General features: G+C 45.8%; 1 protein-coding gene across 1 annotated transcript in view; it reads right to left on the reverse strand.

Moving 5' to 3' along the window:
* The window catches only part of LOC111153190 (myosin IE), a 195,201-nt gene that overhangs the window by 32,847 nt on the left and 137,151 nt on the right, over positions 1–25,203 (reverse strand). The window contains exons 12-18 of the mRNA XM_022512053.1: positions 24,925–25,011; positions 22,438–22,524; positions 21,057–21,224; positions 19,849–19,934; positions 17,595–17,676; positions 12,401–12,507; positions 5,705–5,803 (exon numbers count right to left, since the gene is read on the reverse strand). Of these exons, the coding sequence (XP_022367761.1) occupies positions 5,705–5,803; positions 12,401–12,507; positions 17,595–17,676; positions 19,849–19,934; positions 21,057–21,224; positions 22,438–22,524; positions 24,925–25,011 (716 nt within the window). The remainder of the gene's footprint in view (positions 1–5,704; positions 5,804–12,400; positions 12,508–17,594; positions 17,677–19,848; positions 19,935–21,056; positions 21,225–22,437; positions 22,525–24,924; positions 25,012–25,203) is intronic.

Here is a 25,203-nt window from a genome sequence, read left to right on the forward strand (position 1 = left end):
AGTGACAGAAGCACTACAGGATGTCAGATATGGAAGGTCCCGCAGACTTAAGGTGGAAGGAAGGAAAGAAAGGTAGGGGTGGGACGGGGAGGCAGAAATCAGAAAGGAGTGTGGAACGGAAGTTGGAGGCATGGCCTTTGCATAGGCACAGCTAGAACAGAGGCAGTGAATGGGCTCCAGGCCTCCAGAGAAGTCAGGCCCTTTGTGCCCAGAAGCTACTACCAGGACTAGACTGACTTATGGCATTGAAGGGAGAAGGGAAAAAGGAATCTTGAAAAGAAGAGCTGCCATGCCTTCGGCATCCAGAGCTCACTAAGAGGACAGAATCAGGTTATTACCCTTAGGGTTAGTTAGCTGGGACAAGGTGATTCTAGGGACCCTCTCCGCTCCTCCCAAATCTTCACATCTTACTTGATAACGTCTTCAATGTCTCAGAGAAGCAAACCCTCCTATTCCCTATTCAGAGATGAAAAACCTAAAAATGAAAATACCTAGCTGAAGCCACACATTTGCATGAATACATTTCGTGTGCGGCATAATGAAGTCCAACAAATGAAGCCACGCATAAATGACGGAGAGCAGAAGCTTTCTAGATGCCACCGGGGGACCCGCCGAACAAGTGGGAATGTACTGGCCAGCTAAATGGATGAAGGAGAGAAATTCATGCAGGCTACGGGAGAGAAAGAAGCAAGCCAGGCCTCCAAGGTGACAAGTTTCTAAGAGTACTCTGGCTGGTTCCACGTAATCAAAATTCTAAAGGCAAGTATGTGTCGCGCAACCGCAAACGGGCAGTTCTTTGCAATTCACACACGCCCACCCCCATTAAAATGACGCTGCATTTTGCATTTGATTTTTTTTTTTTTTTTTTTTTATAGTACGGAAGTTGTTTTGCAGAGACTTTCTCTCCCTTTAGCTGACAAGGCAAGGCTTCTAACAGTTCAGGTCTAGGGGAGACGTGAGGTTTGTGTGACATTCCCAGGGCCCTGTGACCACAGACCATGGCTATGGCTCCCTAGCTGCCAGGACGCCTGACGTGCCCTCCTCACCTCCTTTTGTATTCATTGGAGAGACCAGCGCCCAATTCTCGTATAAGGCTCTCCCACTAGGGAAGCCCCCAGTTTCGGAGAGATGCAGATCATAGCTTACATTCCTCTCAGCACGCATTTTCCGTTTAAGACCCAACTGTACCAAAATTTCATCTCAAGGCCTGTGCGTTGGCTGTTCTCTTCCCCTCGGGCTGGCGGGTCATGGGCTCCTTGTTATCTCAGGTGACCAATCAATGTTTCCTCCTCCGAGGAAATGCAGCCCTGACCCCAGCGCTGGCACTGGAGTTACGGTTGTTTCTGACATCCAAGGACACAAAAGTCTGGACAGCTCTTAGGATACTCCGGACACCCCATGCTTTCCTGAGCCTTCTGTTCTTTCGTCTCGCTTGCCCAGGATATGGACTGACTTTGCTCACAAATGTCCCTTTCCCCCGTCCTCCACATTCTGAGAGGCTGGGTCAAGGACAAGGGAAATATGTTGGTGCCATAAGAACAATGTTAGAAAGGTCTTACATTGCTATCAGATTTTTCTTCCTAAGATCCCACGTTTCGGCTTATTTCCAGCCACAGTAAGGGCTGCCTAGCTTGAAAAGTTGTTTTCTAAGAATTTAGAGTTATTTTCCCAAGCTGAGAGTCAAAGTGACTGCCATTTCTTTTTTTTTTTTAGATTTTATTTATTTATTTGACAGACAGAGATCACAAGTAGGCAGAGAGGCAGGCAGAGGGAGAGGAAGGGAAGCAGGCTCCCCGCTGAGCTGAGGGCCCGATGCGGGGCTCGATCTCAGGACCCTGAGATCATGACCTGAGCTGAAGGCAGAGGCTTAACCCACTGAGCCACCCAGGTGCCCCGTGACTGCCATTTCTAATAGCTTTTTGACACTTTCTAAAGATACGAATGTTGTGTTGAGGGTGGTGAACAGGGTGTTCCTTCTGAAGGCAGGGCGGGACTTACTTCAAGAGCACGTGGCCCACTGGTGGGGATATTAAGCCATCTTTTTGATTTTTAGTCTCCAATTCAAAGTCAAGAGGGATGGTTTTGATAAACATAAAGCATTTTTCAGGGAGGAAATGAACATACACAAAGGCCATTTCCCATTGGCGAAGCCTATTTTCTAAGCTCTAGGCTGTGTGAGAACTACCGCTCTGTTTAGACCTGTGGGCTGCCTTCCCAGGGAGGGGTGTAGGAGGCGGGCACACGGGCAGTCATACTGGGTATTAATGCACCCCTTTCCTGCAGATTGTTATTTTCTCACTTCGCAGGCTTTCTGCAGGCATCTAGAAAGCCACTTTATAAACAAAGCCTTTTTTTATCAGCCCTGAGGAGAATAAAGGTACCACACGGTTCAGCTATTCACAGAGGATCTCAGGACGAGACACACAGTGGCAGGCTCTGGCCCTATCCGGCATGACCAGGATCTCGGACTCACACACGTTATGGAAAGCAGCACCGTCTCTTGAGAAATAGTCCCTGCCCATGGACACAGATGGCCTGCTAGCCATTTTTTGAGTACTTTTTATTGAGAAACAAATTTTCTTCCGAACTCTATTTTTTATTACTCTCCTAGGATTCTCAAATCAAAAGATATAGGACATCAAAAAGGCCTGCTCTGTTTAAGACAGGGCTGCCCATCTGTCTCTTCCGAAAGGAAAAGCCCACAGCAGGCGCGCCAGAGGGGAGACAGCCAAGGACAGAATCACTTCAGTCAAAGTCCCTCAGCATAAAGGGGCCAACAGCGATTCACTACATGTTAACTCTCTGTCAGGCACGGAAGAAAGTCCCATGCATGGGGCCAGGGTGGCACTTGACATACTTGACAGAGGTCCCGGATGTTATCACCAAACCAGGTCATTTCACAGCTCATTTACGGAGCTGCAGCAAACCTGTAACACAGCCTGCTCTCCCCAGTGCAGAGGCTCATGGCATTGCTTATGGAGGTCAAGTCTGATGGCTTGTCCTTTTTTTTTTTTTTTAAAGTAGGCTCCATGCCCAGCATGGAGCCCAATGCGGGATTTGAACTTATGACCCTCGGATGATGACCTGAGCTGAGATCAAGCATCAGAGGCTCAATCAACTAGCCATCCAGGCGCCCCAAGGGCTTGTCTGTTTTTAAGTAATATGGAAGGCCCAAGGTCTTTCAGAATCCATTTCCCCAAAAACCAAACAACCGAACAACAAAACATCCACAAGAAAACCCCCAAGTTTAAATTTTTTAAAATATCTGATTAGTTTTTAATAGTCATTTCAATTGGAGAGACTTTGAAGATTAAGGAGTTTTTAAATACAGGAAAAACTACTGAAGGAGGATAAAATTATGAATGCTTTGGAATTATTGAAGGCAGGCCCTTCTGAGTTAGGGAAAGATGGAGGAAATATTTTTCATTCACTGTTTTCTGTATTTAATTTTTTCCCCCTCTTAATTAAAAAAGGGTATTTGTCAAAGACATGCAGTTTGGCCAAAACTCCAATAATTAACTAAGCCGGGGTTCTCAAGTGGCTTTACCCCCACCCCCACCCCCAGCAGGGGACAGGAAGCAATATCTGGATACACTTATGGTTGTCACAGCTCGGGAGGGACAGAGAGTAGCATTCCATCACACAGGATGGCCCCCATGACAAAGGCTCAACCAGCCCCAAATGTCAATAGCTAAGGTTGAGAAATCCCATTCTAGCTTGTGTTCTCGATCTATTTAAAGGAGAGTAGTCTTTGGTAATTCTTATCTCAGTTGTTTGTCTGCAAAATGTTTGCTGCTATCATCATGCAAGAACTTGACAGATTTCTTTTCTCGACCTCCTAAATATGTCTTTCCATACAGTTCTGTTTCCACCCTAGGTGGAGTGGGCCCTTTCATCAATTCAGAGAGCCATGAGGGTAGATTTCATGCCTAGTCTGCCTCTTAAACTATCTGGAATCTTGACTGTGTGGAGAGAGTCAACGGGCCTTTATTGTATGGAAAGACCCACCCTTCTGTTAAGTCTCTCTTGACCTTCCACACATCAATGACCTTCCACATACAACAACCCACATTGGTGACCCGTAGGCCAGCCATTCCAATCTCAGGACAAAAGAAACAAGGACAGCCCTCAAGGAAACCCTGCTTCATTAGAATTACTCTATGTCAAAAACCTTAACGACACTCTTCTTTAGCCCGTTACCTCTTTGTTACATAAAATTTGAATTAGAAAAAAAAAATCTTATATTCTGCTCCTCTAGCTATACCCCGAAGACATAATTATTTTCTGATTAAAATGCTAATCTATGGCTTCCTTCTCTCTTAAACAAGAGTAAACAGATGTAGAAAATACAGTGGGAGCCCATTAACTTCAAATTGTTAAGAGAAGTTAAAACCATGTAATATTAAGGACACTAAATTCTATCCTTTTCAAAAACAAGGAGCACAAAATAAGAGCAATTTGAGTAAAGGTCCTGTCAAATACGCTTTAACAGAAACGTGAAAATCAGTTTAAGTTTATACATGGGCTCTACAAATTTTGAGGTTAAATACTTTAAGCTTATTCTCTTAAGTAGGTTACCTGAAATCATCTTCATACTACTAATTTGGTCAGTCAAGTTAAACCTTCCCATGTCACAATTATCATGAATTTCCCGAACTGACGTGTTACACTAAGCAGACCAAACACTTGTGGCTACCGATTTATTCTACAATAAGCAATGGTAAAAAGAATTCTGTTACAACTTAATAAAAAAGGACCAACAGCTCGATTTAAAAATGGGCAAAGCTGCCGAACAGACACTTCTCTAACGGCCAATAAGCACATGAAATACGCTTATTTCCCATCAGGGACATGACATCAAAACCACATCCTGATACCCACCAGGATAGGTGCTACTGAAGTCAGATACTAGCAAATCGGCAAGGAGAACCCTCGAACACTGCTGGTGGGGAAACAAAATGGTACAGCCATGCTGGAACCCAATCTCACAATTCATCAATAAGGTGCAACAAAGAGTTACCAGAGGACACAGTAATTCCATTGTTGGTGAGCATCCAAGAGAAATAAACACACATGTCCACACAAAAGAGTGTAGGTGAATGCTGACCACAGCTTTCTCTGTTACTCATCACTGGCCAAAAAGAGGAAACAACGGATGCCCATCAGCTAGGTGACGGACGAGCGAGTAAAATGTAATACAGCATCGCAATATTGGCGCAAGCCAGTATTACCAGGTAGCAGGTAGAGATGAAGCGCAGACACACACCACAGCGCGGGCGACCTGCAAAAACATTACACGAACTAGCCAGACCCGAAGCACACATACCGTGAGTCTCTATTTCTACGCAATGGCCAGAATATAGCAATATTTTGAAATTCTTTCTATAGAGACAGAAAGAGATGTGTGCTTCGGGCAGGAGGTGAGGGGAGAATCGGGGGTCGGCGACTAGGGAAGTGGGGTTTCTTTTTGGGGTGATGAGAATGTCCTCAAACTAATTGTGGTGAGGGATGCCCAAGTCTATGAATACATTAAAAGCCAAAGAATTATATACTTTAAGGCGTGAATGCTATGGTAAGTGAATTATATCTCAAAAAACCTGTTCAAAGCAAAAAAAAAAACCAAAACAAAAACAAAAAACAAACAAACAAAACAACAAAAAACAAAAAACAAACCCAAAAGAGTCCACAGTCACCAGTTTCTTACCGCTGCAGGAATTTTTGGAAGACGCGCCGATAGGCATAACCAGCTCTTCTCACTCGAATGTTTTCTTTCAGACCCAGGTATTCTACTTGATGCTTCACTCTGTAAAGGAGGAAGGAGAGCCGGGATATCACTGGATAATTCTTCCATCTGGCTCTCCTAGCCACACTATCCCCGCAAGCCCCCAGTTACAAGCAGCAAGGACACATTAGAAAGACTACAATTTAGGAGCTTCATTTTATGAAAATACACTAGATGGGATGTTGCCCTATTCAGGAATCACTGAATAAAAGCTAATCTGATCTTTAAATGTACACAGCTGAATTTCACTCACACACACACACACACACACACACACACACACACACACGCCTGGGTGGCTCAGTCGGTTAAGCATCTCACTCTTGATTTTGGCTTGGGTCATGAACTCAGGGTTGTGAGATCGAGTCCCACACTGGGCTCCTTGCTGTGCACGGGGTCTGCTCAGGATTCTCTCTCTCCTTCTCCCTCTGCCCTTCCCCCTCCTCTTAAAAACAAACAAACAAACAAACAAACTATAATTTATACTGTTCAGAGTCTGAGCTGACCCTCAGGTTATAGAATATTCATTTTAAAAATGTTTTTTTGTGAAATACAGCAATTACAGAATACGCCACACATCTATTTCCAAAAATGGTGAAACAAAAAGCCATATGCCTGTCACGGAGATTATGAACAGAAGTATCTGTTTTTCAAAAGACTAAAGGGAAGAACTTTTAACTTTTAAGAATTTTAAAAGTTAAAAAAAAAGGTTTAAAAAAAAAGTTAAAAAACTTTTTAACTTTTAAATTAAATGACACTAGAGCTATTTTTGTTCTCTACCTAAATTTTATAGTGACTCTAGACCTAAGGAGATCACACATCTCAGCTTTTCAAATGCAACAGAAGAAAGGGCATATAAAATAATTTCAAACACCTAAATGAAAAATTCTCTAACGACATATGTAAATGATAGTTTTAGCTGGTTTTTATGAGTGTCAGCAACCGCCAGTGTGTTTTGGAAAATGGAGGCAGGTCCTACTAGATTGTGTTCTCACACGGGATTTTCACATCAGAGCAAATGTCCCCTACCCCACCCCTTGAGGATTCTGGCTTAGTAGGCCTGGTAGGTCCAAGGAGGGGACAGAGCGGGGGTAGGGGAGCACGCACTGGTGAAAATGCCTCACCCCTTCCAGAGAAGCAAAGTGTCCTGGAAGCCGATTGGCAGATCCCAGCCACGGGCTTCTGAGCGTCCCCTCAGGGAGGGCAGTAGGGCCTCTGCTGTACATGACATGGGCTGGCTGAATGCGGACACTGGGAAACATGGTATTTGAGGGGAATGAGAAATTGTGCCGTAGTGGGGAGGCAGCTGCCTTCTCCCCACTGAGTACATTTGGGGTGAAGCCGCACTTGTGATGCTCCTGAGGAATGGCCCCTCGTGACCTCTGTGACCTGCTGCACCTGAGAGCCCACTAGCAGCGGCCTTGTCCAGCTTCACTGGGGACCCCACACTTGTCTCTCCAACAAGGCTCACAGTGAGCCCCAACCCCGAAGAAGCTGTGCACGTGCTGGCAACCGCGACGGGGCCCTCTGCGCCACCCTCCGCAGCTGCTAGGAAACCGGGAAAGGACAGCAGTTTCCCGATGCAGACTTTGCAGGCCGCATGGAGGCACACAGCCAGGATCTGGGGCTGGCTTCCCGGCATGGCCTTAGCTCTGCCACTGTGTAACCTCTCTGTGCCCCACTTCCCACGTCTGGAGAGAGGATGGTGACGTTAGTTCTTCCTTCCTAAATGGGTACACTGCATAGGGAGTCCTGAGCTGGCTCCTTGGCACGCATGACATGAAGCTGCTATCATGCTCATGCATTTGCAGCTACAATAAGTAAACCAGGACCGGAGATGAGAGACAGAAATGGATTTTTCATGGGGGGCGGGGGCGGGGTTGGTATTCTCAGACAGTGACGGACGTGTGTCTGGGTCTGGAAGGATGAGTTGAATTCACCAGATGCAGAGGAGGGAAAGGCAGGGGGCACCATGGAAGCGAAGGCACAAAGGTGGGAAAGGCTGTGGCCTGGGGCAGTGGGAGAGGAAGAAGCAGGAGGAAAACTAAGCTGGATGAAGGGGTGGAGCCTGGACTGGCCCAGGCGGGACGAGGTCACACAGTGAGGGACAAGTAAGAAAAGTCTCGAGTCTGATTGGTCTTACTTGACCAGTATCCAGAAATGTCAGCTCCTTCAAGAGAAGTACTTTTTAAAACAACCTTTATAGAGGGGGCGCCTGGGTGGCTCAGAGGGTTAAGCCTCTGCCTTTGGCTCAGGTCTTGATCTCAGGATCCTGGGACCGAGCCCTGCATCGGGCTCTCTGCTCAGCACAGAGCCTGCTTCCCCTCTCTCTCTGCCTGCCTCTCTGCCTACTTGTGATCTCTCTGTATCAAATAAATAAAAATCTAAAAAAAAAAACAAAACCAACACCTTTATAGAAAGTAATATCCGCACTTGATTCGCGACACGTGTCTGGCTAACTAAAAGAGTGGAAATCAGATGCAGGGAAATAATTAATTTTCCTTTCTCCTATCCTCCAATTCCAAAACTCACCACTGACCTTTTCTCTGCTAAGGAAAATACATAAGGGTGTCAATTAGAGGTATTTGGTCATTGTTTTACAAAGTTTTGTTTTGTTTTGTTTTTTAATTTGCTTTAGAGAGAGAGCACACGAGCAGGGGGAAGAGCAGAGGGAGAGAGGGAATCTTAAGCAGACTCCCCTCTGACAGAGGAGCCCGATGTGGGGCTTGATCCCAGGATCATGACCTGAGCTGAAACCAAGGGTCAGATGCTTAACCGACTGAGCCACCCAGGTGCCCCGGGGTATTTGTTCATTTTAAGTATTTTTCGTAAATATTGGCTTTATCCCACTCTTTTGAGGTAGGGAATGCATCACCCACTGATTCAAGCAGAAATGTTCCATTTCCATAGGTCCCACAGGATAGAATAAGCCTCATGCTAAAACACTGTTTCATTCACTGTTAACCTCCATCACCAGGAAATTGTCTTACAGAAATTTTCTTCCACAGGACAATCGGTTTAGCAAATTCCATATTGTCTAGCATTTTATTTAACCAAAGGATCCAAGCTGACTTTTGCATAACCTTGGAGCACTGTCCCTTCCTCAGTAAACATCAGCCAGGCTGGCAATGCCCAGTGGTTCCCTTGGGGCAAGTCTTCGTCAAGACTTTCCTTGGCCGTTAATGCAAGTAGGTCAAGGCCTGAGAACTCTGCTAGAACAGCAATTCAGAACCCAGGGCAGGCAACTTAGCCAGAGCCAAACAAAAACACATTTTCAACAGGAAAAGAAAAATAAACCACACCCCATAAACTTGTGGAATGAGTAACCCTGTCCACCGAGAACTTCAATTGACCGTGTAATCCCCACCAATGAAGCACAGTGCCCTTTCACAGCCCCTAACTTCTCCACACTCAGAAGGAATGAAACCATCTGTCACATAATAAACCCGAACCGGGATTGGGGGGAGGGGCGCATCCCAGGAAGCAATTCCATTTGTAATATAAGTCAACACTTGACCCACAAATACCGCAGACTTCTTAACACCTGTTTACACAAATGGACGTTATGAAGTTCCTTACTGCAAGGCAAGTAAGTGGTGTGATGTGATTTTATTTTATTTTTTTAAAGATTTTATTGATTTATTTGACAGAGAGAGAGATCACAAGCAGGCAGAGAGACGAGGGGAAGCAGGTTCCCTGCTGAGCAGAGAGCCTGATGCGGGGCTCAATCCCAGGACCCTGAGACCATGACCTGAGCCGAAGGCAGAGGCTTAACCCATTGAGCCACCCAGGTACCCCAGTGATGTGATTTTAAATAAATAAATAAATAAATAAAGGAAAACACCACTGTGGGGGATTCTATGGGGATTTACGGATAAATGTATCTCTGTCTTAATCTCTCCATTTTTTGCTATTTCAGTGAATCAGTTTGGATTTTATGAGAAGACAGCATCAGGGCTGGGAAAACGCAAAATTTCTATAGTAGAGGGACTTGGAGCAGAGCAATCTATACAGGGTAAGGGAGTGTGTGCTGGGCAGGGGTGGGTTGCATTTGTAGGCAGAGCAAGATGCTTTCATTTAAGATGACGTTTATTGGAAAGGGCCGGGGCCGGGGTGTTGGGTGGGATTTGAAGTGGGGTGCGGGGAGGAAAAGATGGCCTAAAGCACCCCTTAGCACTACGTCTGCTTCCAAGATCCTGTAATCTGTTTCTGAGGTTGCCTGTGTCATCTGCCTTCTACAGGGTATGTATATGTGCCTGGGACGTAACGAGGTGCATATGCGTGTGAACGTGGGAGTGGGGAGGATGGCAGAGACACAGAGACAGGCAGAGGCAGGCTGACAGCTCCCCCAGGTCTGGGAGAGACATTCTGTCAGATTGAAGGAGATCCCATTCTGAATTGACGCTCTCAGTTTAATGAGGAAGAAACTGAGGACTGAGGAGATGAAATGTCTCACTCAAACCACTTAGTGACAGGCCAGCACCACAACACAGTCCTTCCAAATCCCAGGCCAGCCCTTTGCTCTAGACCAGCCGTTCTCAAAGTGTGAGACCCAAACCACCCACACTAGCAACACCGAGGAGCTTCTGGTGGCTCAGTCAAGCATCTGTTTTGGCTCAGGTCATGATCTCAGGCTCCTGGGATCAAGCCCTCTGTCGGGCTCCACACTCGGCAGGGAGCCTGCTTGTCCCTCTGCTCCTCCCCCGACTCATGTTTTCTCTCTCTCTTTCTCTAATAAATAAATCTTTAAAAACGCACATTTCTGGGTCCTACCAAAACCCACTGAATCAGAATCTCCAGAAGCAGGGCCCAGCAACCCAGGTTTTTACCAAGCCCTCTAAGGGGTACTCTGGTGCATCCACAAGCTTGAGAGCTAAATAAATAAATCAATAAGTAGACATCTTCTATCTTCAGGTGGGAAGAAGTAACAGTGCTACTACCTTCTTAGCCTCAAAGGAGAAAGTGAGGGACACGTTTCAGAAAAGCAGAAGGCAAAATAAGTACCTCCAGGGGAATGACCAAGAAGGGAGGTGGTCAGATTCTAAGAGCACCTGCTGTGGGAGAGAAGACTGCAGGGAAACGGGACAGCTGCTGGGAAGGAACACAAGCGCTGTCACACGGAAAAGTCAGGAGAATAATTCTTCGGGCAGATTAGATGCTGGATTAGGGTCACAATGATGTAGAGGAAGACTGTAGAGTCTGCTAATAATGCAAGAGTCCCTGCAAGCCGGACTGATCGGCTGGCAGAGCGGGTCCCTCCTCCGAGGCTTTGTGTCATTACCCAATAACGTTCGAGAAGAATCTCGGTCAGCCCCTCAAGGGTGGGGCTATGTCCATGCTCCTCAAGCGTTGGGGCTTACAGACACACAGACGAGATCCCTCAGAATACTGCAGACAGAGGAAATGGAAGGCTGCTATATCCCGCAGCATTGTGAGGTGAGAAAACAGACTCACGTTGCAGAGGACGTGGGAAAACACCAATAAGGAATGGCTGGGGCCTGGGCACTTTCCTCACCACTCGTCTTTTCCTTCTCATAACGGCCTGCCACGCCTAGAAAGGATCTCGCCGGCAGGATGGGAACGGACCTACACACATCTCTCAGAGGGGGTGGCCGGCAGCCATGACTTTCCCTCCTTGTCTTGCCGTTGTGGAGCTGAACCTTGATACGTCACTAGATACATAACTCTGTCTACTTTTCTCCAAGAGAGAAAACAAAAAAGACAGTAATTCTGCATGCCCCTGTCTGGGGACCTGACTGCCTGGTGACAAGGGCGGGCTCCTCCTTCCTGTCCAATCACCATAACACCTTGCCTCAGTCCTGCTTCCCCTGTGCTCATGGATGCTGGTGTCAGTCTTAGGAGTGTGTGTCTGGATCTGCCCGTTGGATAAAACTGTACTCGCCAGTCATCCTTAACATTTTCCCACTCAACACCCCCATTCCAGCCTGCAGAGCCCATATCCCTAATGGCAGCTGTAGGAGGAATGGTGGCCCAGAATTCCTCAGGGGTCAGAGGGGAGAGGGCTCGCTGCACACCCTACATCACCCGCCTCCCGGGGCTTGACCCCTCCTGGAGAGAGTCATCACTCTGCTCAGGAACACAGTGAGTCCTCAGGGGCCGGAACCAGACCTAGCACATGCCCCCAGGACCCCCAAAAGCAACAGTAAATGACAGATGGCTTTGCAACCAGCCCTTCAGACCTTCGCTCTGAACCCCAAGCTGAGCATGTGAGGTCCCATCCTGTGGGTACCAGTGAGAAGCTATGTGGACTAAGAACGTCTACATAGGGCCTCCAACTAAGTTTACAACCCTCCCGACTCTGCAGTATGAAGGCTCCCCCCGCTTCCCGTCTGTCCCCAGACTAGCCAAGATCAACATTATAAATTTCTAATTCTGACCTGAATGGCACTGCTAAAATGTTAGGAAAAGACAAGGAAGGAAGAACATAAAAGGCCTCAGTCGTCATGAAAAAGTTAAGACACAAGGACATGAAACACATCTGAAAACAATTTAAACTGCTTCTGCCCTTGGCATCGGTGGCCCATCTTGAGCAGAGGGAACACAGGCCAGGCCCACCTCAGCTGGCTTCCACCTCCCTGTCTGCCATCTTAGCCGTACCTGCTTTCCTCCCAGTCTCTGGGCTTCTTGGTTTCGTTCGGTTTTATGCAGCGGATGTAGTGAGGTGTACATTTCATCAGGGTGCTCACAAGGTCGTTGGCTTGTTTCTAGAAGGGAAGAGTAACATCAGACGGAAACATGGCACTTTCTCTCAAGCAAACCAACTGTCAAAGGGGAGCTATGAAACTCTAGTGTGGAAATAGCTAGAAATTAATCTTCGTAGCAACCTATTCATCAAGCTTCTCTCTGCTCAACTTCCTTTCTTAAGGCTTTACTGACTTTTATGATGATTTTAACACTTACACATGGGTTTGAAACTGGATTTTTGAAAACAACCAGGTCTTTTTAAGTCTAGTTAATAAAATAAAGCAAAACAACAAAACCAGTAAATCTTCACATACAGTTCTTTTTGTGAGAAACAAGGAAGCAGTCCAGTTATTAACAAATTAAGTTTATGTTGATTGTGGGCCTTTGCAACACATTGTTCTCATAAACTTTTTTTTCTTTTGGTGCAAGGGTAGGGTGGGGAGGAGAGATTATTTGCAAGGATAAAGCGTCAAAGCCCCCGTACTCTCTTGCTGGGCAACCCAACCAATGAAGAATCCCCTTATTAAAATGATGGAAGCATAGGGGCGCCTGGGTGGCTCAGTGGGTTAAAGCCTCTGCCTTCAGCTCAGGTCATGATCCCAGGGTCCTGGGATCGAGCCCCGCATCGGGCTCTCTGCTCAGCGGGGAGCCTGCTTCCTCCTCTCTCTCTGCCTGCCTCTCCGCCTACTTGTGATCTCTGTCAAATAAATAAAATCTTTAAAAAAAAAAAAAGATGGAAACATAAAGGGTGGGAGATACACCAAAAATCCCACTTCATGCACCTTGCTCAGCATGTCCTTTTACAAACCAGCTCCTCTGCCAAATACTCAATCTGAAATCATCTCTCACCACCTGCATACGGGGTACCCAAAAGGAAACCAGGCTCAAGCACAGAGAGCCACATAAAAAAAGCTGGAATCGCTCATGATGCATTTCAAATCAGGAGCATCTCCAGCTTGGAAGAAACAGGAGCAGGGCTCACATCAGCATTCCCACCACCACACGGCTAAGCCCTTGTGGGGCCGAGGAGGCGGCCCACACAAACTCTCCTCCCAAGCAAATCAGTGTGAAAAGAGAAAACCTCTCAAGGCCAACAGAGAGGAGGGATCTCGAAAGCCAGAAAACCATGACCAAGTCAGCAGAAGGGATCTGCCTGCAGTAGACAGCCCTCTCGCAATTAGGGCTTTGCTGCTATCATGGGTTTGGGAAATCTGAAACCCTTGAGAAAAACTCTTGGGTATATTCAAAGCCAGAGATTCACTGGTGAATTATGTTCTCTGTTTAGATGTGCAGAATACAGCACGTTCTGCAATGCTTAGAAGGAAGAAGCTGCAGATGCTGTAAGGCCAAAGAAGAGCCCTATGTTGAAAAAGTGAAGGGACTGCCATCTCCTCTTGTCGATGTCCACCGTGTTCGAGAGCAACTCTGATGATCTTCGCAACACAGGAGGTGACAGGGCCTGCTCATAACACAGGTTCTTTTCAAGTCCCCCAATTTTTTTTTAATATTTTAATTTTATCAAGCCTTTTAATTCCCAAGAATCACTTGGCAGATTCTTCAGTCCTAAATTTTTAACAGCACACCTACTTTTCACCTTAGTCTGAGCACACAGAAGGGGAAACGTGACCCGAGGGACCAGCCATCTGACATGGGTTGCTCTAGCTCCCGAGTAATAATGGGATGACATTTACCGAACGTGCCCCAGGGGCTAAACACATGGGCCTTCTCATCTCTACTTCACGACTCTAAGTGCTAGCTACTAGTATTATTATTATTGCAATTTTTTAAGACGTGGAAACGGTGCCGTAAAGAAAGGATTGCTCAAGATGGCGCCCTTAGTGACTGGCGCTGAGACTTGAACTCAAGTGCGCAGCCTACCAAGTCTGTTCCCTAACCACAAAACTATCCTGTCTTCCTAAGGAAGACAGGAGATGGTTTTTGGTGTGATATAAGAGGAATTAACATCGTGAGTGAGGAGTAGATAAAGCCTTGAGGTTGTGGGAAAATTCATTTTGGCAAATAGGACTACACCTGAATTCAGCTGTGAGTCAACCTTAGAGGTCTCCTGAGGCAGCTGGGAAGCAGCAACTGGATTTACCCGGACTCTAGACCAGAACAGCCCAGCAGTGAGGACAGAAGGCTACCAGAGGCACTTGTCCAACAGAAGCATAAGGCAAAACATGCAGACAGGACAGCGAGAAAAGGCTTAGGGTCAAGATGCCCTGTTCTACCATCAACACAGATTAGTAGCCAGCCCGAGCTGGGGTTCTGCCTCTACAATTGGCAAGCTACATGACAAACCACTAAATTTCCCTGGGCCTCAGTTTCCCCATCTGTAAACTAAGTGGACTGAACTAGAAGACTGCTAATATCTTAATCTAAAGGTTGGAAAAGACGTTAAAAATCACTAAGTCCCATCCCCACATGATGCTTTTGCCTCTTGAGGCATCCACCCCACCAGAGTCTGCTCTCACTCAGACGAAGCCACCGGCCTGGGCACTTGGCCAGTGCTGAGCTCCGTGCAATTTCCCACAGCGTCCATCTTTGACTCTCACTGCAAAACTGGTCCCTTGGAGCCATGACAATGTAGAATTTAGTGAAGCCTCAACATCAGAAATTGCTATTAAATGGAGCATTTGCAAATAAGAAAACAGGAGTTCTCACCAAATGCATATTCATTAATTAGATCCTACAGATCAGTTTGCAATTTTAAAGAGTTGAAATACAATAGAATACCCAACACTAAAACCACCTTAAACATAAATTTAATTCCTCTTCCAAGGAATTCCACGTCTCTTTAAATGTGTGCCTTCAGGGATATAATTTTTTTTTTTTTAAGATTTTATTTATTTATTTGACAGACAGAGATTACAAGTAGGCAGAGAGGCAGGCAGAGAGAGGAGGAAGCAGGCTCCCTGCTGAGCAAAGAGCCTGATGCGAGGCTCGATCCCAGGACCCTGAGACCATGACCTGAGCCAAAGGCAGAGGCTTTAACCCACTGAGCCACCCAGGCACCCCATTCAGGGATATTATTAAGAGGACACGTGATATCTGCAAAGTATTGTGGATGGAAGAGCTCTAAGAGATTCGCCATGGCTATGTGTCTCTAACACATGTTTTAGAGGGGATTGTAAAACAGGGAGACTTTTATCCCTACATGGAAGTAAACCATCAAATGGACATGGGTCACACAGTCCATGAAGAAGGGTACCCCAGAAGTGAGAATATGGGCAGCATTAAAATCCTACTTAAGCTGGCTGACTTGAGGTTGACCTCCCCAGACAATAGTCATCTTTGCAGTCCTTGCAATGCTGAATATTTTGAGCACACCCAGAAGGTGGCAATTTTGAGCACTCAACCAGACAAAAATAGGAAAGAAAGAAAGAGGTCATATCTTCCAACAAGGAGAAAAACGCCTCTACCTCCACCCTCTGTTTTATAGGGAATAAACTCCACGGAGAATCCAGACCACTTGAAAGTGAGTCATTGTGACCTTGATGATCTGGGCCCCTTGGATCTGAATGTGACTGTCTTGTGACTAGATTTTCCAGCCCAGAGCTAATCCTTATCCAGGACCTTGAAGTAAAGGCATGAGTCAGAAGCCTCGCACAGACATTACTATCTGGGGCCTCATGAGAATGGCATCTGCTCCCTGCTCTGGACTCTCGCTCCAGTGAACCCAATCCAGAGATCATCCCAGGGCTACCAAACGTCTCTGGTACTCTGAACGTGACTGTTCCTAGTCCCAGAGGACTCTACAATCTAGTTCAAAATGGAGCTTGCATCGGACTTCCTCCTCCAGACCTGAAGGCTGCTCTCGCCTGGGATCTTCCTATTGCTGTGAGGTTTTGATGATGGTTTCCTTTATTCCAGCCCGTGTTCTTGCCCTCAGGGGCTGGGGAAGCAGGCTTCCATACAGGAGACAGAAAAGAGAGCTGGCGACAAGAATGGACAACTATGGTGTCCAATGGCAGGGGCTGTCAAGGGGAGGGAGAGGAGGGCAGGAGGATCTGGAGGCACAGAGCCAGGGAGGGGGCACGGACATGCGCAGACAAGAGTCCACTAAGAAGGAGGCGAGTAAGCATGGCGCACGTGGGGGGTGGGGCCGCTGATGGAGCGGAGTGTAATCGGTGACCAGGTACATTCTGTGTGTCTGATGTCTTGGGCAGTGTGTTCCGTGTCTTAGATAGATTGCTGAATTCCAGATCCCAGACCCCCCTTGAGATAGGTACAGAGATCTCCACCTTACATATAAAGCAAAAAGAGGCACTGAGAGTTTAGGCAACTTGCTGGCAATCACAAGCTAATAAAAGCCGGAGCTGGGATTTCAACACATGTGAGGGACACCTGTGTCCCCAGAGCCCTACTGTTAATCATTCGATAATCCCACGGAGTATCAAACTGGGGTGGTATTTAACTGGTATGATATTTTAAAAATAGTTTAGTGACTTTCTCACAGAATTACATGATTAAGTTTGCCTGACACAAGCTCTAAATTCAGAGTGTACTTGGGGACCATAAACTTCATCACACAGTGGCTCAGATAACACAGGGCACTCTCTCCAGGGGCTCCCAAAAGCTGGAAGAACTCCTTCTAGATGTTAAGACACGAGGGGGCCAGGTGTGCCCATAATCTGCAGAAAGGAGGGGCTTACAACACCCAGTGGGGAGGGTGCATGTACTGTCCCCGTGAGACCCCGGAGGATTCCAGGTACGTGAAAGTTCCATAACTGGCAAGTGTCGGGGTCCGGTCTGGAAAAAGATCATTGGAATCCAAAATGTGGCTCTCAATCCTAAAATTTTCTCTGATCATTTAATGTGAATTCTTCCAAATTCTGATTAAAGCCATTTCCTCTTAGAAAGCAGCTGACTGTCATCTGCCAACTGTGAAGCTTAGGAGGTATCTGATATCCATTTGGGGTTTCAGGACAGCCAAGTCAAATTCGGTGTGCATCTTGTCCCTTTTTTCAAGCATTACTTCTGGGCAACTTCTGTAACCAGGATGTTCCATCTCACTGACCTCATCCTGGACCAAGGGTGCAGGTCCCGACTCCTAGAAAACCCTGCCTTTTATAGGAATCTCTAACCCTCCCCAAACAGAACCAACCTTTATTTTGCTTCCAGCAGTAGTTGGGCGCCCTTTCTTGTCAGCTTGCAGATTTTCCGGAAATAAAGACTTTATAAAAGGTCTGGAAAGGGAGAAAGAGAAAGGATTAGCCGTCAGTGGGTACCTTGGGGGATGAAAGCCTGCTTCCACGGAGAATGGAAAGGAAGGCCATCCAGAAGCGCATAACCTTGGCTCCAGAAAGGCCATCCGACTCAAAACAAGAGTTACCAAGTCACACCAAGGTGTGACTCGGGGAAATCAGTGGTGGACAAGAGAAACAGGGGAAGAACTCTAAGGTCTAAACATCTTAGTGTCTAAGCCTGGAAAATGCATTTTACAAACTCTGCCTTTTGAATTTGCCCACTCACTGGAATCGAGGTACACCCTGAAGAGAAGACACACAGAGGGGGTCAGTACGGGTTCACTGAGTTAAGATTAGCAGGACACATGAGAGCTCGGGTGTGTGTATGGACTGTCAAGGTCCAGTGCAGATCCTGATTTGATCTAAGGCAGGGTTTCTCCATCCTGGTGCTATAGGTATTGGGATCTGGGGCTGGAGAATTCTTTGTGGGGGTGGGGTGGGCTAGGCTGCCCTACGCATTATAGGATATTTAGCAGCAATGGTGACCTTTGCCCACCCAATGCCAGCAGTCCACTGTGTCTCCAGCCCCTACAAAACCTTGACGAACTGTGCTTTTGAGTACAAGTCATTTTAAGCCGAATAGTAGTAATTCACCAGTCCTTTGCCTGTTAAATAGATTTTCGTTAGTCGCTCCAATATAGCTGCGTTCGTTCACATGCACCAAGACACGGGACAGAGACAATGTCTTAGTAACCTCAGTGCCCCTGGTGTCTGGACACAGTCTGGCATGCATTGGGTGCTTGATAACTATGTGCTGAGTGACAGAATAAAGTCATCCATGTAAACACCAATCTGACCCTCAAATTCAATTCCTCCCCGATGGCTTTGGGGCCATCTTGAATTTTCTAGGAACTCTCCCCACAATCTACTTTCAACTTGACTAGACGCGATTACAGATTTTTTGCTGTAAACGTGTTTAATGAACAACAGACCATGTCTATAGGATAGGAGTTTACATGGGTGCATCAACAGCTCTCAAACTCAGCAGGAACTTTAATGATTAAAAAAAATCTGAAAGCAGGTCATAAAAACCCACAAGGCAGGACCTGCGGGCTGACCTGACTTTTTCAGAGAAGAGCCAATCGATTCTGTGTGTTTTCAAACGAAAACAAATTCGGGATCTCCAAAGCTGGGGGCGTGAGCACAGGGGAGGTACAGCACGGGATGAGGGCCGGGGAGGTGGAGGGAGGGGAGGGGAGATGAAGGGTAGAGAATGAAGTGGAGTAGGACAACTTATGGTCAAAGCCTGAAAAGCACACTTGGTTTTCTTAGAAAATTGTCAGACTCAGGGCTGTTGACTAAGGAAGTTCACCTTAATCTTACCACAGCTTGAGTAACAGGGACTCCCAGGACAGCTCGTCCTTGGAGATAGCTCTAAAAACTATAAAATCCGTAAGACTGTACAATATTGTATTTGCCCGGCATACCCAGGCCTGACCATGTAAATTATACTTTATATCCATTACCTGAGATCTTGGGAACCTTTGCAGGGAAGAAGAGAAGAGAGGGCAGAGCAGGGCTGGTCCTGGGAGCTCCTGCAGTTTGCAAGACAGACGGACGCCCCTCCAGCTCCTACCATCAGAGCTTAGACAGGGTCTTAAGAGTTAAAAGAAACCTCTAAGGAAATCCCTTTTAAGTTGCCCTTCCCAAACTTCTTGAGCTATTTCCAAGTGCTTTGGGGACACGTCATCTCACATCCTGCAAAGCCATTAGCCATTCAAAAAATTAAGAGACCATGCAAAATTCTTGGGATGATAGTCTAAGGGCAAAGTATCACACAAGCAGAACATTCCACTCTTAGATAGTCAGAAATGGCCATCCTAACCCAACTCCTGGATAGTCGCCTCTCCCTGATATCACTGCTGAAAACGATGAAGCTAGAGGCCCGGAAGGGCATGCACATGGCACATAGAATCTGGACGCAGAAGATGTTAGGGGTACACAGGATTGGAAAAGAAAAATTATTTTGAAAAACCCAATTGCCCAGTGACAATCCAGACCCGAGAGCTCAAAGGAACTAACTACTGACTATTCAAATGCCACAAGTTTTTTTTTTATACTAAAAATTTGATCAAACCTATATCCCCTGTCAGATAAGGCAAACACACTTACAGCTCACTGCTCTGCATAAGCTCGATCAGATCCATAAAAAGCACATCACGGTTCCTTTCACAAAAGCCATCCATGTCATAGGATACCTGGCCAAGAATGGAAAGAAATCTAATTTTATCCTGTAACTATTTCATTGAAGAAGAAAAAAAAAAATCCAAGTTGGCATGGCTATTCTTACCGAATGTGAGTATTTCCAGATGTACAATTGGGATTTCATCATGAACAGTCACATTAAGGCTGTGTATGTTTTATTTAACTTGCTAGTGGACTTAGGTGGTGATGGTGTGTGGATGTTGATAAGTGATATCTGGCTGCCTACATGGCCCAGATGACCTAGAATTAGGACCTCAGCTACCATGATCACCCACCCCTTCTCCAGTGAATCCATAGGGGTGTTTAGTGGTACACCTAATTCTTTCCCTAAATTTTCACTACAACAGAATGAAAGAAAACTCCTGCTCATTAATCCATTCCAGTGGGGCATGTCATCTGAGGTTCTGGAATTTTTTTCACAAATGGCATCATAATTGGATCAAGTCAGTCCAAAACTCATGGTCAGGGACCCTGGTTAACAAGAGATTCAAGGGGATGAAAGGTGAGACCAGTACATTTCCAGAGGATTAGAAGACCGTAAATATCATGACCTCAACTTACTTATCTTTGTATCACCGGTACAAAGACTGGTACCTGGGAGGCAGCCAAAATCATGCATCTTATGAAGACTAACATCAAAAGCAAGCCTTATTTTTACTTTTATTTATTTTAAATAGGTTCCGTGCCCAACACGGGGCTTGAACACACGATCCTCAGTTCAAGAGTCAGATGCTTTACTGACTGAGCCAGCCGGGGGTCCCAAAAGCAAGCCTTATGTACACTCCCAGCAGGCACAGAAGAGGGGGGATACAGGCTTGTGAGTGGAGCAAGAAGCAAGACAAAAACCCATTCCTTCAGCAGTTAATACACATGCCAGGGTGGTTCATGATTTAAAATATTCAATAGTATCTACTGCCCTTCACAGGCCCCATGCTGTTGAATGGATGAATGCTGAACAAATACAATACAGTAAGGCAGATGAAGCTGTGTGGATAGCGTTACTCGGGTGCCTCATGAGAAAACAGATCACAGACCCAAAGGCTTAAAACATGAAGGCAGACCCTGGGAAGGGTAACTTCTCCTTTCCCACGGGACCTCCTGCTCCCCAGACATACCTTTCCAGCATAATGGTGAATAATGAAGCCTTGATTCCAGCTGTTGAAGTGCTCGTGATTCCCAATCTGCATCTGCAGTTTCTGCAGCAACGTCTGATCTGCCCCCTCCCCCACGGCATGCATCGTGGCACAAACGTCGTCCAGGATGCTCATGATCCCAGGAGGGTTCTGAGGGGACCGAGAGAGCAAAGCCCCAGGTCAGCGGCTGTTTAAAGCCCCAGTTCAATGGCTTATCACGTCTTTTGTCAAGCAAGGAAATAGCTCCCCAGACTCAAGATACCATCTTGAAAGTCAGTCTTTCCCTCTGAGCAAGAATGCCATTAATAACCCCAAAAGGGAGTTACCACTTAGACACTTAGATCTCATGATGGAGGAACGTCCATTTCCAAAAAAAAAAAAAAAAAAAAGAGGTTTCACTCCCTGAAGTTCTATTCAAACTTATATACAGATCACTATCTGCTGACTCCCATTTGTACTAAGTTGCTTTTAAAAACCCAAAAGAAAAAGGAAAACATTTTCCTCTGACCCTAATCATTTCTTAATGTTCGCTTTTAGCCTGCTACCCACAGAAGCATGGTTTACACGGTTACAAGGCAGACACATTCTCTCATGCATTACTTTTTTTGCATAGCTACTATTTTACAAACAATCTTCATGCTTTACATAGTCTTCATACTTACTATTTTAATGCCTATGTTTTCCTGCTCTGATAGGCTAGTTTATTTAATGACCGGATTGTCCTTGGATGTTTTCACGGTTTCCAGTTTTGGACTTTTATAAAAAAAACAAATCAAACAAACAGTACTGCGGCCATCTCTGCCTACAAGCTTCTTGGTTAAATTTTAGGGCTATAGTCCTACGAGCTGCAGAGATGGTCCGGAAGGCAGGGCCAATGCTATGCCTCTTCAGTAGCTCTACCACCCATTTAGGTCATGGACGTCTGCTCTCAGAATTCAGTAACAACTTCCATTTGTAAATTGGGATTTTATCCATATACAGATGTTCATATTACTACATGGACATCCAAACACACAACTGGTGTCATTGCTAAAATTCTCTGCAAATCAGACTTGTCCCTTCGCTTACTCTATTTTTTTTTAAACATTTTTATTTATTTATTTGACAGAGGGAGATCACAAGTAGGCAGAGAGGCAGGCAGAGAGAGAGGAAGGGAAGCAGGCTCCCCGCTGAGCAGAGAGCCTGATGCGGGGCTCGATCCCAGGACCCCGGGATCATGACCTGAGCTGAAGGCAGAGGCTTAACCCACTGAGCCACCCAGGCACCCCTCACTTCGCTTACTCTAAAACAAGGACACGAGAGACAAAAACCCACTTGACATAAACCTGTGTGCAGCAATGAGACACACCAGACCGATACTTACCACTTTGTTCTCTATGAGGTCACACACGATTTTGTTATTGAAGTACTCAATGGGTGTCCATCTAATGCCTTCTTGAACATACTCTTCCTGAGGGACAGAAAGCGGGAATTCATATTATGACCCAGTGAAGACAAGCTAGAGCACCACACAGATGACGAGCAAAGGCACAGGGATCACCAAGAAAGAAAAATCTGAATGCCCTTTAACATAAAATGGGAATTTCCCCCCCCCCAAGAGGGATAGAAAAGGAATATTTCATTGCTTGGTAATCTTCTTTCTTTCTTTTTCTTTTTAAATAAACTCTGTCCAATGTGGGGCTCACATGCACAGCCCTGAGATGAAAAGTCAAGTGCTCTCCCAACTGAGCCAACCAGATGCCTCATGCTTGGTAGTTTTTAGTTTGAGCCCTGTGAAATTTGTTAGCACACAATCATTTCTGATCTACTAATGATGATAATTTAATATGGCTTAACCTATAGGTCCAGTTACAAAATCATCTCTTTGAATTTAATGTAAGGAGATTAGTGTGGATTAGCCTCGAGGCACCCAAGGGGAAGGCCCCTCCCTCAGGCCAGTTGCTCATTTCACATGAGGAACACCACCACGTTCTCCTGGTCTCCCTTCTTCCTCACCTGTCTTGCTTCGTTAGCTTTTTTCCAGACCTTCCCCTGACGGAGTCTCTGGACTCGATCTTCCAGCCTTTCTGTATTCTCAGCCCTGCTTCTCTAGGGGACTGCACTCAGTCCCTTGGTTTTAGATAGAACCTGCAGGCTAATGACACCCAAATTCATTTCTCTAGTCTAGACCTCCCCACTGAGTTCCAGGGTCATGCACATTTCATACATTAGAGACTCTGTCCCGAAGTGTCAGAGGTCTTACAAGTGTGACTTGTTCAGTGGAGATCTGATTGTGCATTTCCCCATCATCTCAAATCAACTCTCCTAATCGCACTCTTCTGCAAATTGCTTCACCGTTGGCCTTGTGATTCAAGCTACAAAGGGAGCAATCATCTTTAATTCCTCTTTCCTTCTTGGCTCCTTGCTAACTATGTTGAGCAAGTCATGTTGACTCACTTTCCAAAACACATGCTGAATCTGACTGCCTCTCATGGTGTAAGCACCTCTAATGCTACCATCATTGTCTACACCCCCGCCATTTCTTGCCTGGTCTCCCAACTGGTTTTTAAACTTCCACCCCTGTCTGTCTTCCCCTCAGCCCACTCCATAAGTCTATAGAGCCTGAAGAGTCTTTTCAAAAATACAAATCACAAAAACACAAATCTGTTCAAAATTCCCCCAGGGTTTCCCATCATACTTCCTACAAAATCTGAAGCTTTTGCCACGCTGGACAACATTCCTCTAGGACCTAACCTCTGCCAGCATCATCCAGTCTCAGTCCCTACCAACCTTTACCCTGGCCGTTCTGCTCTGGCGCCTCTGATGGGATGGAAAGCTAGAACACTAGGGCAGAAATTTATGTGGAAACTGTTGCTCACTGGGATTTCCAAGCAGAGGCACGAACACTTCCATGACTTAATGTCCCCCAAATAGCCTTTCACACGTGTAGTGGGTTTGCATGTGTCCCCTGAGATTTCATGTCCACCTAGAACTTCAAAATGTGTGGTGTGGAAATAGGATCTTTGAGATATAGTTAAGCTAAAGATCTTATACATGAAATTATCCTGGATTGAGGGAGATCCCTTAATCTAATGACTGGTGTCTTTCCAAGAGAAAGAAGAAGGGAACTTGGGCACAGAGAGACACAAAGAGGAAAAGCCACACGAAGGGAGAGGCAGAGCCTGGAGTTCCACTGACAGAGGACAAAGACCACCAGGACCCTCAGAAGCTGCAAGAGGCTACAAAGGTGTGTGGCCCTAAAGGCACTTTGGTTTCAGACTCTGACCTCCTGAATGGTGAGAGAAGATGTTTCTGTTGTTTTAAGCCACTTGAGTTGGTGGTATGTTGAGCAGCAGCCCTCGGAATCCAAAACAACATGGAGCCCAGAATCAAAGGGAACCCGCCCTGAACTCTGAGGAGAAACTATAACCAAAGCATGCTCCTTCAAGTCAGAATGAAAACTATGCGCTTTCTTGAAAACACATTGATTTTTTTACGGAAGACTGGGAATAGAGCAAATGTGAGAAAACCCGTTTTTCCTCTGGAACATGGCCCATGCCATTGACAGCTAGGGCTGGAACTGGGTTTCCATTTTCCACTCGGACAATGAGTCAGAGTAGTAAAAGCAGCCAGTAATAAGTCCAACTTCACAACATCATTTGCTTAAAGGAGAAAGAAACGGTAGCAGACGGTGTTTACATTTCACAGACCAAAATGTCACAACGGCATATGGTTTTTCTGCCTGACTTTATTAAGTACGTTTCCTAATACAAGACTAAAGCTTGAATCTAGTGCCCAAAGAGAGACTTTCATATCTTTGAAACAAAACACATTAGAAATAACACAGGAGGAAAGAAGAGGGGCTGCTTACCTGTTCCGCCTTTAACGTCAGCTCGATAAAAATCTGCTGTAATTTTTCATTGACAAAATTGATACAGAACTGTTCAAAGCCATTTTTCTGAAAGAAAAAAAAAAAGTTGCTTGCATGTAATTGTTTCTGCGAAATCATTATGAAGTCGTTTCTTAAGTGGTTAAGTGAAATGTTTCAATGTGAGAAGCCTTAACAGAAATGTTGGAGGCATTGGGAGACAGCAACGTAGTTTCTATTTGGGAGAAACTATTTAGTAAAGGTACATGAACAACTTAACAG

This window comes from Enhydra lutris, unplaced genomic scaffold (assembly GCF_002288905.1).
Source record: "Enhydra lutris kenyoni isolate GAN:26980312 unplaced genomic scaffold, ASM228890v2 scaffoldscaffold31, whole genome shotgun sequence".
In the NCBI taxonomy this organism is placed as follows: domain Eukaryota; kingdom Metazoa; phylum Chordata; class Mammalia; order Carnivora; family Mustelidae; genus Enhydra; species Enhydra lutris.